At 35.7% G+C, this 18513-nt stretch overlaps 1 protein-coding gene across 9 annotated transcripts in view; it reads right to left on the bottom strand.

Moving 5' to 3' along the window:
- The window catches only part of EML5 (EMAP like 5), a 264217-nt gene that overhangs the window by 200097 nt on the left and 45607 nt on the right, over nt 1-18513 (bottom strand). For all 9 annotated transcript variants that reach the window (XR_005216273.1, XM_037832109.1, XM_037832110.1 and 6 more), the window contains 5 exons: nt 18009-18107; nt 16661-16729; nt 14599-14784; nt 13048-13183; nt 11562-11763 (listed from right to left, as the gene is read on the bottom strand). Coding sequence is in view for 8 of the 9 variants with exons in the window: in XM_037832109.1 (XP_037688037.1) it covers nt 11562-11763; nt 13048-13183; nt 14599-14784; nt 16661-16729; nt 18009-18107 (692 nt within the window). In the remaining variant the exon portion in view is untranslated. The remainder of the gene's footprint in view (nt 1-11561; nt 11764-13047; nt 13184-14598; nt 14785-16660; nt 16730-18008; nt 18108-18513) is intronic.

Raw genomic sequence — 18513 nt, 5'->3', positions numbered from 1 at the left:
GTGGTCATGTTAGCAACCATGGAGGTGGGGTAGGCGAATACCCCTGCATTCTCCACAGGCTCCTCAAGGGGGCACTACATCTTCTTTTTTTTCCTTGTTTTCCTTTTTTTTTTTTTTTTTTTAACTTTCCCTTCTTTTTTAAATCAACTGCATGAAAAAAAAAGTTAAAAAGCAAACAAACATACAATAAAAGAACATTTCAAAGAGACCATAACAAGGGAGTAAGAAAAAGACAACTAACCTAAGATAACTGCTTAACTTCCAACATGTTCCGACTTTATCCCAAGAAAGTTACATAATATAGCAACATTTCTGTGAACTTGTTCCTACTATATCCATCAGAAATTAACAGACCGTAGTCATTTCTGGGCATCCCCAGAACGTTAAATAGCTTATCTGTTCTTCTTGGATTATTGTTCCCCCTTCCTTAATTGCTCTCTACTGCTAGTTCCCCTACATTCTACATTATAAACCATTTGTTTTACATTTTTCAAAGTTCACATTAGCGGTAGCATATAATATTTCTCTTTTTGTGCCTGGCTTATTTCGCTCAGCATTAGGTCTTCAAGGTTCATCCATGTTGTCATATGTTTCACCAGATCGTTCCTTCTTACTGCCGCGTAGTATTCCATCGTGTGTATATACCACATTTTATTTATCCACTCATCTGTTGAAGGACATTTGGGTTGTTTCCATCTCTTGGCAATTGTGAATAATGCTGCTATGAACATTGGCGTGCAGATATCTGTTAGCGTCACTGCTTTCTGATCTTCCGGGTATATACCGAGAAGTGCAATCACTGGATCGAATGGTAACTCTATATCTAGTTTTCTAAGGAACTGCCAGACTGACTTCCAGAGTGGCTGAACCATTATACAGTGCCACCAACAATGAATAAGAGTTCCAATTTCTCCACATCCCCTCCAGCATTTGTAGCTTCCTGTTTGTTTAATGGCAGCCATTCTAACCGGTGTGAGATGGTATCTCATTGTGGTCTTAATTTGCATCTCTCTAATAGCTAGTGAAGCTGAACATTTTTTCATGTGTTTCTTGGCCATTTGTATTTCCTCTTCAGAGAACTGTCTTTTCATATCTTTTGCCCATTTTATAATTGGGCTGTCTGTACTATTGTCATTGAGTTGTAGGATTTCTTTGTATATGCAAGATATCAGTCTTTTGTCAGATACATGGTTTCCAAAAATTTTTTCCCATTGAGTTGGCTGCCTCTTTACCTTTTTGAGAAATTCCTTTGAGGTGCAGAAACTTCTAAGCTTGAGGAGTTCCCATTTATCTATTTTCTCTTTTGTTGCTTGTGCTTTGGGTGTAAAGTCTAGGAAGTGGCCGCCTAATACAAGGTCTTGAAGATGTTTTCCTACATTATCTTCTAGGAGTTTTATGGTACTTTCTTTTATATTGAGATCTTTGGTCCATTTTGAGTTACTTTTTGTGTAGGGGGTGAGGTAGGGGTCCTCTTTCATTCTTTTGGATATGGATATCCAACTCTCCCAGCCCCATTTGTTGAAAAGACCATTATGACTCAGTTCAGTGACTTTGGGGGCCTTATCAAAGATCAGTCGGCCATAGATCTGAGGGTGTATCTCTGAATTCTCAATACGATTCCATGGATCTATATGTCTATCTTTGTGCCAGTACCACGCTGTTTTGGCAACTGTGGCTTTATAATAAGCTTCAAAGTCAGGGAGTGTAAGTCCTCCCACTTTGTTTTTCTTTTTTAGAGTGTCTTTAGCAATTCGAGGCATCTTCCCTTTCCAAATAAATTTGATAACTAGCTTTTCCAAGTCTGCAAAGTAGGTTGTAGGAATTTTGATTGGGATTGCATTGAATCTGTAGATGAGTTTGGGTAGAATTGACAACTTAATGACATTTAGCCTTCCTATCCATGAACATGGAATATTTTTCCATCTTTTAAGGTCCCCTTCTATTTCTTTTAGTAGAGTTATGTAGTTTTCTTTGTATAGGTCTTTTACATCTTTGGTTAAGTTTATTCCTAGGTACTTGATTTTTTTAGTTGCTATTGAAAATGGTATCTTTTTCTTGAGTGTCTCTTCAGTTTGTTCATTTCTAGCATATAGAAACATTACTGACTTATGTGCATTAATCTTGTATCCCGCTACTTTGCTAAATTTGTTTATTAGCTCTAGTAGCTGTATCGTTGATTTCTCAGGGTTTTCTAGATATAAGATCACATCATCTGCAAACAATGACAGTTTTACTTCTTCTTTTCCAATTTGGATGCCTTTTATTTCTTTGTCTTGCCGCATTGCCCTGGCTAGCACTTCCAGCACAATGTTGAATAACAGTGGTGACAGCGGGCATCCTTGTCTTGTTCCTGATCTTAGAGGGAAGGCTTTCAGTCTCTCACCATTGAGTACTATGCTGGCTGTGGGTTTTTCATATATGCTCTTTATCATGTTGAGGAAGTTTCCTTCAATTCCTACCTTTTGAAGTGTTTTTATCAAAAAGGGATGTTGGATTTTGTCAAATGCTTTTTCAGCATCTATTGAGATGATCAATTGATTTTTCCCTTTTGACTTGTTAATGTGTTGTAATACATTGATTGTTTTTCTTATGTTGAACCATCCTCGCATGCCTGGAATGAACCCCACTTGGTCATGGTGTATGATTTTTTTAATGTGTCTTTGGATTCTATTTGCAAGTATTTTGTTGAGGATTTTTGCATCTATATTCATTAGGGAGATTGGCCGGTAGTTTTCCTTTTTTGTAGCATCTTTGCCTGGTTTTGGTATTAGATTGATGTTAGCTTCATAAAATGAGTTAGGTAGTGTTCCATTTTCTTCAATGTTTTGAAAGCGTTTGAGTAAGATTGGTGTCAGTTCTTTCTGGAAAGTTTAGTAGAATTCCCCTGTGAAGCCATCTGGCCCTGGGCATTTATTTGTGGTAAGATTTTTGATGACTGATTGGATCTCTTTGCTTGTGATGGGTTGGTTGAGGTCTTCTATTCCTTCTCTGGTCAGTCTAGGTTGTTCATATGTTTCCAGGAAATTGTCCATTTCTTCTACATTATCCAGTTTGTTGCCATACAGTTGTTCATAATATCCTCTTATAATTTTTTTAATTTCTTCAGGATCTGCAGTTATGTCACCTTTTTCATTCATTATTTTCTTTATATGGGTCTTCTCCCTTTTTGATTTTGTCAGTCTACCTAGGGGCTTGTCAATCTTGTTGATCTTCTCAAAGAACCAACTTTTGGTGATATTTATCCTCTCTATTGTTTTTTTGTTCTCTATGTCATTTATTTCTGCTTTAATCCTTGTGATTTCTTTTCTTCTAGTTGGTTTAGGATTGCTTTGCTGTTCAGTTTCTAGCTTCTTCAGTTGATCCATTAGTTCTTTGATTTTGGCTCTTTCTTCCTTTTTAATATATGCGTTTAGTGCTATAAATTTCCCCCTTAGCACTGCTTTTGCTGCATCCCATAGGTTTTGGTATGTTGTGTTCTCATTTTCATTCGTCTCTATATATTTAGCAATTTCTCTTGCTATTTCTTCTTTAACCCACTGATTGTTTAGGAGAGTGTTGTTTAACCTCCAGGTATTTGTGAATTTTCTAAGTCTCTGATGGTTATTGACTTCTAATTGTATTCCATTGTGGTCAGAGAATGTGCTTTGAATAATTTCAATCTTTTTAAATTTATTGAGGCTTGTTTTATGTCCCAGCATATGATCTATTCTGGAGAAGGTTCCGTGAGCATTAGAAAAGTATGTGTATCCGGGTGATTTGGGATGTAATGTCCTGTATATGTCTGTTAAATCTAATTCATTTATCAGATTGTTTAGGTTTTCAATTTCCTTATTGGTCTTCTGTCTGGTTGATCTATCTATAGGAGAGAGTGATGTGTTGAAGTCTCCCACAATTATTGTGGAAACATCAATTGCTTCCTTTAGTTTTGCCAGTGTTTCTCTCATGTATTTTGTGGTACCTTGATTGGGTGCATAGACATTTACGATTGTTATTTCTTCTTGCTGAATTGCCCCTTTTATTAGTATGTAGTGGCCTTCTTTGTCTCTCAAAACATCCCTGCATTTGAAGTCTATTTTATCTGAGATTAATATTGCTACACCTGCTTTCTTTTGGCTGTAACTTGCATGAAATATTTTTTTCCATCCTTTCACTTTCAGTTTCTTTGTGTCCCTGTGTCTAAGATGAGTCTCTTGTATGCAACATATTGATGGTTCATTTTTTTTGATCCATTCTGCGAATCTATATCTTTTAATTGGGGAGTTTAATCCATTTACATTCAACGTTATAACCGTGAAGGCATTTCTTGAATCAGCCATCTTATCCTTTGGTTTATGTTTGTCATATTTTTCCCCTCTGTCTATTAATATCCTTTATTGTACCCATACCGAATCTCTTTAGTACTGAACCTTTCTCCAAGTCTCTCTGTCCTTTCTTTGTTTCTCTGTCTGTAGGGCTCCCTTGAGTATCTCCAGTAGGGCAGGTCTCTTGTTAGCAAATTCTCTCAGCATTTGTTTGTCTGTGAAAAATTTAAGCTCTCCCTCAAATTTGAAGGAGAGCTTTGCTGGATAAAGTATTCTTGGCTGGAAATTTTTCTCACTCAGAATTTTAAATATATCGTGCCACTGCCTTCTTGCCTCCATGGTGGCTGCTGAGTAGTCACTACTTAGTCTTATGCTGTTTCCTTTGTATGTGGTGAATTGCTTTTCTCTTGCTGCTTTCAGAACTTGCTCCTTCTCTTCTGTGTTTGACAGTGTGATCAGTATATGTCTTGGAGTGGGTTTATTTGGATTTATTCTATTTGGAGTTCGCTGAGCATTTATGATTTGTGTATTTATGTTGTTTAGAAGATTTGGGAAGTTTTCCCCAACAATTTCTTTGAATACTCTTCCTAGACCTTTACCCTTTTCTTCCCCTTCTGGGACACCAATGAGTCTTATATTCGGACATTTCATATTATCTATCATATCCCTGAGGTCCATTTCGATTTTTTCAATTTTTTTTCCCCATTCTTTCTTTTATGCTTTCATTTTCCATTCTGTCATCTTCCAGGTCACTGATTCGTTGTTCAACTTCCTCTAGTCTTGTACTATGAATGTCCAGAATCTTTTTAATTTGGTCAACAGTTTCTTTAATTTCCATAAGATCATCCATTTTTTTATTTAGTCTTGCAATGTCTTCTTTATGCTCTTCTAGAGTCTTCTTGATTTCCTTTATATCCCGTACTATGGTCTCATTGTTCATCTTTAGTTCTTTGAGTAGCTGCTCTAGGTGCTGTGTCTCTTCTGGTCTTTTGATTTGGGTGCTTGGGCTTGGGTTATCCATATCGTCTGGTTTTTTCATATGCTTTATAATTTTCTGTTGTTTTTGGCCTCGTGGCATTTGCGGAAAATGATAGGGTTCTTTTAGGGTTTGTAGACCAATTGAAGTCCTTATCTCTAATTTATCAGATCTACAGCTTCGTGGAGTACACTTTCTCTAACTAACCAGCAGGTGGCGTCCACGAGCCACCTGTTCTCCACAAGCCAGTTCTCCCCTGTTTAGCCTTTTTGGTGAGTGGGGGAGTGAGTCTTGTGGGGCCCAATTGGTGTACCAAGCTTGTGTGTGTAGTTGGTGTTGCCTGCCCTGTATGTGGGGCGTGTTTCTGGGCAGTCGGGGAGGGGGGGTGGCCCTAACAATCAAATCTCCCTGATGATCCTAGTGTTTTAAAGCTGCTGCATTAGTCTAATCCTTCAGTTCAGTCCTGCCACAGTTTGTCTCTGCCGCTGACCCACAAGTCCTTGGTATTGGCGTATGGCTCCTGAGACTTGCAAGTGGGCCCCTCTTCCAGGCCATGCACCCCGGGTCCTCTGTTGAGGGATGACTGTGCTATGTCACAGGTGAGTGCCGTCCCCCCAGGGCAGTTCTGGGCTGCTGGGCTGTGTAGGGAGGCTCCCAGTCTGCTCAAATGATGGCTGAATGGGGCTTTGTTAATTCACACTGCTCCACCTTCCCAACTCTGGAACAATCAGCTGAGGTTGCAGGGAAGGCTAATGTCCACGCCCAGTTTTGTGGTGTGTGCCTGTTATTTGAAGCACTTCCGTCACACTGGGTTGTCTGGGGCAGCTCTGGGCTATGGGGCTGGCGATGGGCAGGAGTGTTTCCTGTCCACCAGGATGGTGGCTGTGAGCGGACACCCCCCTTTTCTTGGGAAGTTGTGGTGTTTAGTGAATTTTCTCAGCCACTGGATTATTGCCTTTTGTCTCAGAGCTCTCTTAGTTCTGCTCTTGGCTTGACGTGCCCAAATCCAATTCTTTGAAGCTTTCTGTACTGGGCTTCTTAGAGTAATTGTTTTAGAAAAAGAAAAAAGGATTAAAAAAAAAAAAAAAAAAAGGGCCCTCCTCAGAGATCTAATGGGTTATTGAAATGCTAATAGACAAAGCAACCAGGGCCATTAAGGAAAGGTCCACAGGGTAGAGAGATCAGCTTTTCTTCGGGATTTGCATATGTGCCTCAAGGCCTGAGCTCCGCCCTTCCCCTTTCTGTGTTCACCAGAACTCCAAAAATCCTCTGCTTTTATTTTGGAGTTTTTTGTGTTGTTTTTTTTTTTCTATGCCTGTCTCCTCTCTGCTGGGCTGGCAGCTCTCAGATTCTCTGGTGTCTGGTCTCCATCTATCTATGGTTGGAATATGGATCAGTAGAATGAGTTTCCGATAAGGGCTGCCACTGCAGTTCTCCCTTCTCCTTCCCGGAGCTGGCAGCCCCTACTCCCACGGGACTGAGCCTGGCAGGGAGGGGCGCGGGTCCCCTGGCCACAAAAACTTACAGATTTCGCTGATCTCAGCAGTTCGACATTTTCATGAGTGTTGTATGAAGTATGCCCAAAGACAGATTGCTCTGTGGTGTCCAGTCCACGCAGTTCCTGGCTTTCTACCTACTTTCCTGGAGGAGTAACTAAAACTTACAGCTCACCAGTCTGCCATCTTCCAGCATACCTTTTTGATAAAAACACTTCAAAGGTAGGAATTGAAGGAAACTCCCTCAATATGATAAAGAGCATATATGAAAAACCCACAGCCCCAGCACAGTACTCAATGGTGAGAGACTGAAAGCCTTACCTCTAAGATCAGGAACGAGACAAGGATGCCCGCGGTCACCAGTGTTATTCAACATTGTGCTACAAGTGCTAGCCAGGGCAATCTGGCAAGACAAAGAAATAAAAGGCATCCAAATTGGAAAGGAAGAAGTAAAACTATCATGATTTGCAGATGACATGATCTTATGTCTGGAAAACCCTGAGAAATCGATGATACAGCTACTAGAGCTAATAAACAAATTTAGCAAAGTAGCAGGATACAAGATTAATGCACATAAGTCAGTAACGTTTCAATATGCTAGAAATGAACAAAGTGAAGAGACACTCAAGGAAAAGACACCATTTTCAATAGCAACTAAAAAAATCAAGTACTTAGGAATAAACTTAACCAAAGACGTAAAAGACCTATACAAAGAAAACTACAAAACTCTACTAAAAGAAATAGAAAGGGACCTTAAAAGATGGAAAAATATTTCATGTTCATGGATAGGAAGGCTAAATGTCATTAAGATGTTAATTCTACATGAACTGATTTACAGATTCAATGCAATCCCAATCAAAATTCCAACAACCTACTTTGCAGACTTGGAAAAGCTAGTTATCAAATTTATTTGGAAAGGAAAGATGCCTCGAATTGCTAAAAACACTCTAAAAAAGAAAAACAAAGTGGGAGGACTTACACTCCCTGACTTTGAAGCTTATTATAAAGCCACAGTAGTCAAAACAGCATGGTACTGGCACAAAGATAGACATATTGATTAATGGAATCGAATTGAGAATTCAGAGATAGACCCGCAGATCTATGACCAACTGATCTTTGATAAGGCCCCCAAAGCCACTGAACCGGGACATAACAGTCTTTTCAACAAATGGGGCTGGGAGAGTTGGATATTCATATCCAAAAAATGAAAGAGGACCCTTACCTCACACTCTACACAAAAATTAACTCAAAGTGGATCAAAGACCTCAATATAAAAGACAGTACCATAAAACTCCTAGAATATAATGTAGGGAAACATCTCTAAGACCTTGTGTTAAGCAGCCACTTCCTAGTCTTTACACCCAAAGCACAAGCAACAAAAGAAAAAATAGATAAATGGGAGCTCCTCAAGCTCAGAAGTTTCTGTACCTCAAAGGAATTTATCAAAAAGGTGAAGAGGCAGCCAACTCAATGGGAAAAAATATTTGGAAACCATGTATCTGACAAAAGACTGATATCTTGCATATATAAAGAAATCCTATAACTCAATGACAATAGTACAGACAGTTCAGTTATAAAATGGGAAAAAGATATGAAAAGACAGTTCTCTGAATAGGAAATACAAATGGCCAAGAAACACATGAAAAAACATTCAGCTTCACTAGCTATTAGAGAGATGCAAATTAAGACCACAACGAGATACCATCTCACACCAATTAGAATGGCTGCCATTAAACAAACAGGAAACTACAAATGCTGGAGAGGCTGTGGAGAAATTGGAACTCTTATTCATTGTTGGTGGGACTGTGTAATGGTTCAGCCACTCTGGAAGTCAGTCTGGCAGTTCCTTATAAAACTAGATATGGAGTTACCCTTCCATCCAGAGATTGCACTTCTGGGTATATACCCGGGAAGATGTGAAAGCAGTGACACAAACAGATATCTGCACAGCAATGTTCATAGCATCATTATTCATAGTTGTCAAGAGATGGAAACAACCCAAATGTCCTTCAGCAGACGAGTGGATAAATAAAATGTGGTATATACACACGATGCAATACTACATGGCAGTAAGAAGGAACGATGTCGTGAAACATACGACAATATGGATGAACCCTGAAGACACAATGCTGAGCGAAATAATCCAGGCACAAAAAGAGAAATATTATATGCTACCACTAATGTGAACATTGAAAAATGTAAAATAAATGGTTTATAATGTAGAATGTAGGAGAACTAGTGATAGAGAGCAATTAATGAAGGAGGAACAATAACCCAATAAGAACAGATAAGCCATCATGGGTAAATTTAATGTTCTGGGAATGCCCAGGAATGACTATGATTTTTTAACTTCTGGTGGGCAGGGTAGGAACAAATTCACAGAAATTTTGCTATATTAGGTTATTTTCTTGGGGTAGAGTAGGAACATGTTGGAAGTAAAGTAGTTATTTTAGGTTAGTTGTCTTTTTCTCACTCCCTTGCTATGGTTTGTTTGAAATGTTTTTTTATTGTATGTTTTTTTTTTTTTAATTTTTTTTGATATACTTAATAGCTAACTTAAGAAAAAAGTTAATTAAAAAAAAAAAAATGAAAAACATATGCAGAGCCCCCCTGAGGAGCTGGTGGAGAATCCAGAGGTGTTGGGCTTCCCCACCTCAATGGTTGCTGATGTGCTCACAGACATAAGGGACTGGTGGTTTGATGGGCTGAGCCCTCTACCATGGGACTTGCCACTGGGAAGACTGTTGCTGAAAAGGAAAGGCTAGGCCTGCCTACAATTGTGCCTAAGGGTCTCCTCCTGAATGCCTCTTTGTTGGTCAGATGTGGCCCTCTCTCTCTAGCTAAGCCAACTTGGCAGGTGAAATCACTGCCCTCCCCTACTACATGGGATCTGACACCCAGGGGAGTAAATCTCCCTGGCAACGTGGAATATGATTCCCGGGGAGGAATCTGGACCCGGCACCGTGGAATGGAGAACATCTTCTTGACCAAAAGGGGGATGTGAAAGGAAATGAAATAAGTTTCAGTGGCAGAGAGATTCCAAAAGAAGCCAAGAGGTCACTGTGGTAGGCACTCATACACGCAATATAGACAACCCTTTTTAGGTTCTAATGAATTGGAACAGCTAACAGTAAATACCTGAAACTATCAAACTACAACCCAGAACTCTTCAATCTTGAAGACAATTGTATAAAAATGTAGCTAGCTTATGAGGGGTGACAAAGTGATTGGGAAAGCCATATGGACCACACTCCCTAGTCCAGGGTATGGATGGATGAGTAGAAAAATGGGGGCAAAAAAAAAAGGGCACCCAGTGTTCTTTTTTACTTTAATTGTTCTTTTTCACTTTAATTTTTATTCTTATTATCTTTGTGTGCGTGGTAATGAAAATATTCAAAAATTAATTTTGGTGATGATCGTCCATCTATGTGATGGTACTGTGAACAACTGAATGTACACTTTATATGACTGCATGGTGCGGGAATAATTATCTCAATAAAATTGAATTAAAAAAATAACAATAAAAAAAGTAATGATAAATCTATGAAAAGATTTCAGTTAAAATAATAATCTCACTATAAGTGAGACAAATCTTGGTATTTTAACTCTATCCTTTGTGGCAAGCAATTTTTATCCATGAAGATAACAGGTTCATGCTTAAAATGACACAGGTTAATAGAATCTTTTATTTTAAAAACAATGTAATGATGTTAATTTTTTCAATCATTCATTTTAGGTAGATGATTTCTACCCTAATTAAAGAAGCTATACATATAAAATACAGATAAAATGGGAGGGGGGGGACAAATGACAAAGTGGGAAAATATATCTCAACTCATTATTATTGACCAGTGGTTCTTAAACTTTAGTGCACATCATAGTCATCCTTGGAAAGCTTACTAAACCACAAATTGTGGAGTTTCTGATTCATTAGGTTCTCAGTAAGGTTTGAGAATTTGCATTTCTTTCAAGTTTCCAGCTAATGCTGATGCTGCTGGCCCAGCATTGAGAATCACTGTCATAGATAGGGGATAATTTAACATGTAGGCAGAGCCTTTGTCAAATCAATTAGAAAAAGACAAATGAACTAATAGAAAATATGGAAAGAGCCTGAACAGACTTGACATTGAAAAGGAAATGCAAATGTTCCGTAAACCTATGAAAAAATACTCAACACCTCTCAAAATGAGAGAATTGCATATTAAAAACATAACAGGATATCATTTTTCATCCTTTGGGGTAATAATTGGTGTTTGCAAGGGTGTGTGAAAACAGGCACTGTCATATATTGCCAATACATGTATAAATTGGTACTGTCTCTATGTAAGGCAATATTAAAATTTAAAATGCATATAACCTTTGAAAATGGTGAAGAATTTATCATAGTGATAGTCATATTTACAGATGCAAAATGACACATGTACAAGGATATTCATTGCAAGCACTGTTTTTACTAGCACAAAGCTAGAAGAACCAAAACTTCCATCAGTAATGGATTAGTTGAATAAAGTGGTATATATTCATACAGTAGAATGTTGTATGGCTATTGAAAAGGAGGAGGTAGCTCCGAGCATTTTCATATGGAACAAATTCCAACTTACATTAAGAGAAAAAAATAAATCTTACAGTTTTTAATTCTATTAGTTTTTGAGTACCTGTTATGTTCATTTGTTGTACCATATGCTGATAAAATCTAAATCTAAGTTTTTTTGTTTTTTGTTTCTAGTTTTCCTTATATTTATCTGAGGTTGAATTCCATCTTATGCAATTATCTTATACTTTTCTTACCTGACTGAACGATCATCACTTCCAGTCACGGCCAAAGGTTTAGTAGGATGGACAGCAAGTGCCCAAAGTTCACCTTCACAGTGCCCTTGCATAATTAGGAATGGTTTATGTCTTTCATGTACCACAATTTCAAAAATTTCACTGTCCTGTGTTCCAACTAGAATGCGGTCACCTCGCCAACAAACACTCCTCACAGACAAACCTAGTCAAAAGAGAATTATATTTAATGTCAATGCTGTAATACTAAAATGCCAATCTGCCTAAATGGTTAACTTTTGTACCTTTTATACCTTAGATAGCAGACATAAGAAATTTGCAAGTCCTTGTTCCAAACTCACATTTTCTTCCAAACTCACGTTTTCATTCAGTACATGGAATGATACTTTGTTCTTTTCATATGCCTAATTTCTACCCATTCTTCAACATGTACACTCTTCTTTATTCTTCCTGGTTACGTAAGTCCAGCCATAGTCGAACACTTCCTCAGCCAAAGTCTTATAACACAGTTTATAACATTTAATAAGTAATTATTTAAGAACTACCTTTATACAATTGTCTTGGTATTACTTTTCTCTTGTAATAATCTGACTTTTCGGTAAGTGAAAATAAGAAATAAGAAAATAAGAAAGAGTACTGTGCACATCACAGTGCTGTTGTGAGGACGGAATAAGAAAAAATGTCAAATTATTTTGCAAACAAAGTATAATAATGCTCAGCAAAACTAATGAGAATAGAGTAACAGTTAACATTTACTGGATGTTTCCTAAACATCAGACTCTATTTTAAACATTTTACATGTGTTAACTCATTTAATCCTATCAGATAAGTACTATTTCCCTCATTTTACAGATATGGTTAAATAACTAGCCCAAGGTCATACAACTTGTAAGTGACTGGAAAACAGTTTAAACACAGATCTGTGTAACTTCATTACTACTATTGTACTATAATACCACACAAGTAAACAATTTGTTAATTTTTATAATAAAAGATCCTGTCTTATTACATGAATTTTTTTTTAAATGTTGTAAGAAAAAATTTCCCCCTATTGCTGACAAATTTGGATGAAAAACACATCCACACACATTTAAATCATCCCAAACAAGACTTCCCTTCAATCCCCAACACACTTTATTTACAAGTTTCCTTGCTAAATTGTTGCATTTAGCATTCTAATAGTAAAATATTTTCAATATCCAAGATTACCAAAGTAAGTTCCTGTCACATCTCTCTTTAGGTCCCATTATATTGTGCATTAGACATACAAAAGAATCTGTCATAAAACAGTAAGTCTAGACTCACTTTAGGCAAAATATCTCCTCTTCAACAGAAGGATTTCAATTAAATGTATACAGTGTGAAGGGGCAAATTTAATTCTCATTTATAATCATATTTATAAAGCATACATTTAGTTTACTAAAGCAGAGAGACAATCCTCAGCACATGTAGAGTTTGCTTAGTCATCATACATTTGTTTTGTTATTACCTTTGTATCCTTGGTCTGTTTCCCTGAGATCAATCACAGTAATTGGTTTAAAAGTTAAATCCCAAAGACGAATACAACCATCTCTGCCACCAGTAGCAAAGCCTTCTTCACAAGCATTCATGCTAAAAATTCCTGCCTAGAATAGGAAATAAAATATACTTTAACAAGATATACTTTTAAAGAAAACCTACCATTTGAAGGTGGAAGCCCATTTAAGAAGATTTTGATATGATACAGGAATTAACAAATACATCAGAAAACACAAAAGAAAATCTAGAAATAAATCCATGTATATATAGGAACCAAGGAGGTAGTTAATCTTATGGACAAAAAATAAAATAATAATAAAGCTAAACTTTATACCATATGTAAAAATAAAATGTAGATGGACCTAAAACTCTAAATGTAAAAAATAAAACAAAAATATTAGAAAAAAGTCACAACAACATATATATCCTTGGACTCGGTGAAACATTTTACATGCATGGCAGGTCCTCCAAAAGTCATAAAGGAAAATTTTAAACTTTTTCATTCAAGAAAAGACATCATAATTAGAGACAAATAGATTGGGGAAATATGTGCAATGGGTATGACTGTCAAAAGGTTAAGATCTCTAATATACAAAGGAATAAAGGAAAAAAAAGCAACCCAACCACAACAACAAAAAGAGGAAAGGATAAGAAAAGCCAATTCATAGAAAATGAAATTCAAGTGGTCAATAAATACATGAAATTTCACAAATAGGAAACAAAATTAAAACAAAAAAAAATCATTTTTCACCCAGAAGACAAACAAAAATTTACAACAGTGGTAACATCCTGTGCTGGTGAGTATGAGAGGAAACTGTTACTTTTCCCTACTGATGATGAGAATGTGAACTACCACAATCTTTGTGGAAAAGGATCTGGTATTTCTGATCTTCAGGCATTTTGCTTAAAGTTAGTCCTCTTATAAGTGTTTCTTTCATATATTCAGGACTTTTCTACTTGAAGATCTTACTGCTAATGATATGGCAGCTCTGTGCTATCTAGCTACCTTCACTTTATAAGGGACTCAACTGCTAAAAAGTCCAAATCAAAAAACACTGGAAGATTTTAACAATGGATTTTTTCCTGATCCTTCTGCCATTCACTGAATGAATCCATGTTACTTTTAAAAGTTATATTTCTTTCTAGACCTGTCCCCAAATTTCCCACTGGTAAGTTTAGCCTCAAGAGACACTAACTATTCTACTGTGGTTAATCTATAATACTTTCAGTTTGAATTCAATAAACTTTTTTCCAACACTGTTCTGAAAAAGATACCAGGCTAAAACAATGGTTTTAACAAGATACTAATCATACAAATTTGATAAATTTCTGTGTATCTATTTGCATAATGCTTCCTCATTGAAATCCTGAAAACAAAATAGGCAAATTAATTCAGTTAACAGCATTTTTCTAGGAACTGAACTGATTAAACAGTATGCCATTTCATGTAATCTGTTGTTCTAAGACAAAGAAGGTAAGTAGTTAACATCTAAAAGCATTTAAAATATTGAAATATACTTACATTGTGGGCTCCTTGTATTGTTCGTGTAAGATTGATTCCTTTCCAAACATATACATCCCCATTGAGTGCACCAGAATATGTTAGTTCATCCCTCGCACAAGCTAGGCATAATATTGTCTGAAGGTCTCCAGTCTTACCAAAGACACCTCTTTTTGGGGTCAGAGCATTTCCACATAAACTCCAGAACTATAAGGTACATAGTGCAGTCAAATTACCAAAGAATGTTTATAATTAGAGTAAAACATTTCCAGTACTTTGGTGATATATCAGAACAGGAGACTAGAAATTATCTAAGAAATTCTCTTATGATAAACAGATATCAATGTTTACATCATCTTACTGTTACCAATAGCTATTTTATAGCTGCCAATTCTTATCTGACAATCATTTTCTGTAAGAATGAGTACTTTGAACTAGATTACTTTTATAATATGCTAACACTTTCCTTTTTCTGAAAAAAAATACATTAAATTTAGACAGGTGAAAAAAAGGTGAGAATGGGTTTGCAATGAAAAATGAAGATAAGACACTATACACTAAAAGGAAAAAGGACAAAACCTAATGTTCAATCGCTGCAGACAGTAAAGGTGTTAAAAAAAAAAGTTTGGTATGTTGCTCTCATTGACATTTTCAAAGATGAACAATTTGTTTGCCTGTAAAGCTTAAAAATAATGCAGATACCTATTTGGGATGATGTGTTCATTCCTGGGAGAAGATAGGGAAGTCAAATATAAATCTTCATGACCAAGGTTTTTTGTTCTAGTATGTGGATTCAGGTAAATTTTAATAGTGTGCAGAGGGAGAGAAATAAGAAATAAAAATGGGGCAGGGTAGAGATATACATTAGTTTTCCTTTACCAAAGGAAAGCAAATCTAACTCATAATAAAAATATAGTTTGTCTCATTTAATTGGGAAGATAAGCTTTAAAAAGCTTGAAAATGGAACTTTTAGATTTAAGTATAATATAAACAGTGATAAGCTCTCCTTATTCATTTATTAATTTGCCAATCATTTATTAAACACTTAATATATATCCAATACTGTGTTAAACATCATCCTCTTGTTTATCTTTGAAGAACAAGACAAAAATCTCTACCTTTATAGTGCTTATACTATGTACCTTAAAGCCTAGCATATAGCCTTTTGCTGTTGACTATTTGTTAAAAAAAAGAGAGATTTATTACTATCCATCTATCAAATTAGCACCACATTACCAAAACCAGAATTTCAACAGCAGTTAAAGATGCTTTGGAGAAAATGTGGATGGAGGTGAGCATATCAGAAGAAAGGATGGGAACACAGAGTATTTCTCACTAGGAATAACTGTTATCAGGAACTGTTACATTAGACAGTTGAAGAAAAGAAAATATTTCCAGTTTGTAACAGTTATTTAAAAGTAACTATAAACATAACAGTGAATATCACCACTGACCACATGAGCTTCAAAATCTGAACTATAATTGTAAAACAAAAGTTGAGGCTTTCATAAACAAAGTTAACTGTAACTATTAAACACTAAGGTCAAATCAACTGTGTGTTAGGCACTATGACAAGTATTTGAATATATACTGCCTTATTTAACCCTCATCAACTCTATGAGGGTAGTAACAGCAGTCAGTTTTCAGGTGGGAAAACTAAAAAGCTCAAAGAGGTTAAAATATCATCCCAGGTCAAACAGCCAACAAGCCAATTTTATTCATATTACTTCCATCACACAAGTCTATCTCTGTGAAGGAAAAATTCTTGGTTTACTTGGTTTCCCATTCTCATATTTTACTTTTAAATGAAACATGAAGAATCATAGTTCACAAGACTTTTAAGTTCTTTTATGGAGAATGGTTTATCAATTCTCTGTTTACACCTATATCTTTTACTGTGCCTCATGCAGAGTAACTGCACAATATTTGTTAGATTGAACATAAGAACGTTTAAAATGCTGACATTTTAAAAATAATTACTATAAAATCCTAAAACTGCCTTAAATTATTAATAGTGTGATATGTACTTAGGGGCAGAGAACTGAGTAGATATTACTATTCTAGAACAAGACCCTTCCATTACCTTGATATGTTTTACACCACAGCTGACAAGTTTATTTGGCTGGTACAAATCCCAAGAAATATCAAATATCTGTAAATAAATCAGATTCACGGTTAAAATACTTATTTTTAGAATCATGTTAAAATCCTGTCCAAAAGCCCAAATAGCCCAAACCCCTCCTTATCTCAATATAATATTCCTCAAAAAGAACCCCACATTTCAAAATTGTAGGAAAATAGAGTAAATATGTAAATGATAAAGAACAAAAACTATTTCCCAGGTTCTATGGACTTTATGATACAACTGGTGGAGTGAAAATTAGCACCTTATTTATTTTTATTTTTTAGACAGCTTTATTATTCACATACCATACATTTCCTCCTAAGTAAACAATCAATGGTTCCCCGTATAATCACAGTTATGCATTCACCACCACCATCTATAAGAGGATAACCTTACTTATTTTTAATTTTAAAAACATTTGGTCCACAAATAACAAAATTGGTTCAACAGACCTAAGAATATGAGGCAACTGTCTGTGTATACTCTAGAGAAGAAGAATTGTGAATGGAACAAATCCACTTACACAGCCAGAAAAGGGAAAATTTTTATCACACAGAACTTCTTATATAAAAATCCAAGGAGTTATTTCAAAGAAATTTTTTTGTATTTTCAGCAAAATTAACTTACATTTAAATTTTGGGGATCCCCAGGCTTCCTTCTTTGCTAAGATCCCATAAATTCTAGATACATACAGACCATTTTATTACAAAAGCACACAAGCAAAAACCCAGATGAAATAAAATATACATCAGAAACGTATAATTTCATAATACATAAAAGAAAAATTAACATTTGGAAAATAATTCATTTATTCTGGTAGTCTTAACCATGTTTCTTTGATACCTGCATATTCACCTAATACACTTTTCTACCTCTAAAAATTTACAAAGTAATACTCTTCAGTGATATTGAAGAAAGACTATACCTTATAAATTAATGTTTAACAATTCACTATAATACAGATATTATGAGCAACGTATCAATGCAACTTTAAAATACTAACCATAAAAATACTTTAAAAGATTACACTGCAAGCATCATTTTTTCATAATTGGTCTATCTACTAAATCCAAAGTTCTAATGTGTAAAATGCTTTGTAAGTCAGAATACAAAGCTTCCTAATGAAATATACCTAACACTTCAATAATTACCTAAACTGTTGGTGTGATTAACAGGTCTCTATGAGAATCTTTTGAAAACTAAGTTTATTCTCAAAAATGCAAAGCATATACACACAAAATTTTCTATACAATTTTCAGAAATTCACAGATTCTCCCAAGTAGAATCATTAACTAGGAATACTTACTCTATCTGTGTGACCAGGGGCTATAGATAACATTTTTCCCCTTTTCCAATCCCAAACACAAACAGCATTCTTTGAATCGAGTCCCACTGATACCAAGCGCTGAATTATGTCCAAGGAGTCCAGGAGAGAATAAAAAGGCAAACAAACAAAGAAAAGGAACCAAATTATACATGGCAAACAGGTTCTACTCATAGGTTTTATAAACATCAGAATTTACACATCTATATTTTATGGACCTCATGGAGAATGGTGGAATGTATTTCACCTTGTTAATATTTGCACATTATGTGCAGTTCTTCACATTAAGAAACAGAGGAGAGACTTTCATTTCTAACGGTAGGAATGACAAAATACCGTGAACATTTCTCTTGCCAAAAACTAAAAATACCAGATAAAATGTAAAAACATCTTTTAAAATGCACTGCTGAGCTCTGTCAAGAAATTAAGAACTCTCAGAACAAAAACAAAGTGATTTCCAATGAGAAGGCAGTAGATAAGAGAGAAC

This window comes from Choloepus didactylus, chromosome 4, assembly GCF_015220235.1.
Source record: "Choloepus didactylus isolate mChoDid1 chromosome 4, mChoDid1.pri, whole genome shotgun sequence".
NCBI lineage: Eukaryota > Metazoa > Chordata > Mammalia > Pilosa > Megalonychidae > Choloepus > Choloepus didactylus.
Note: the sequence above shows the minus strand (reverse complement) of the source record. Positions and strands in the feature narration are given on the sequence as shown.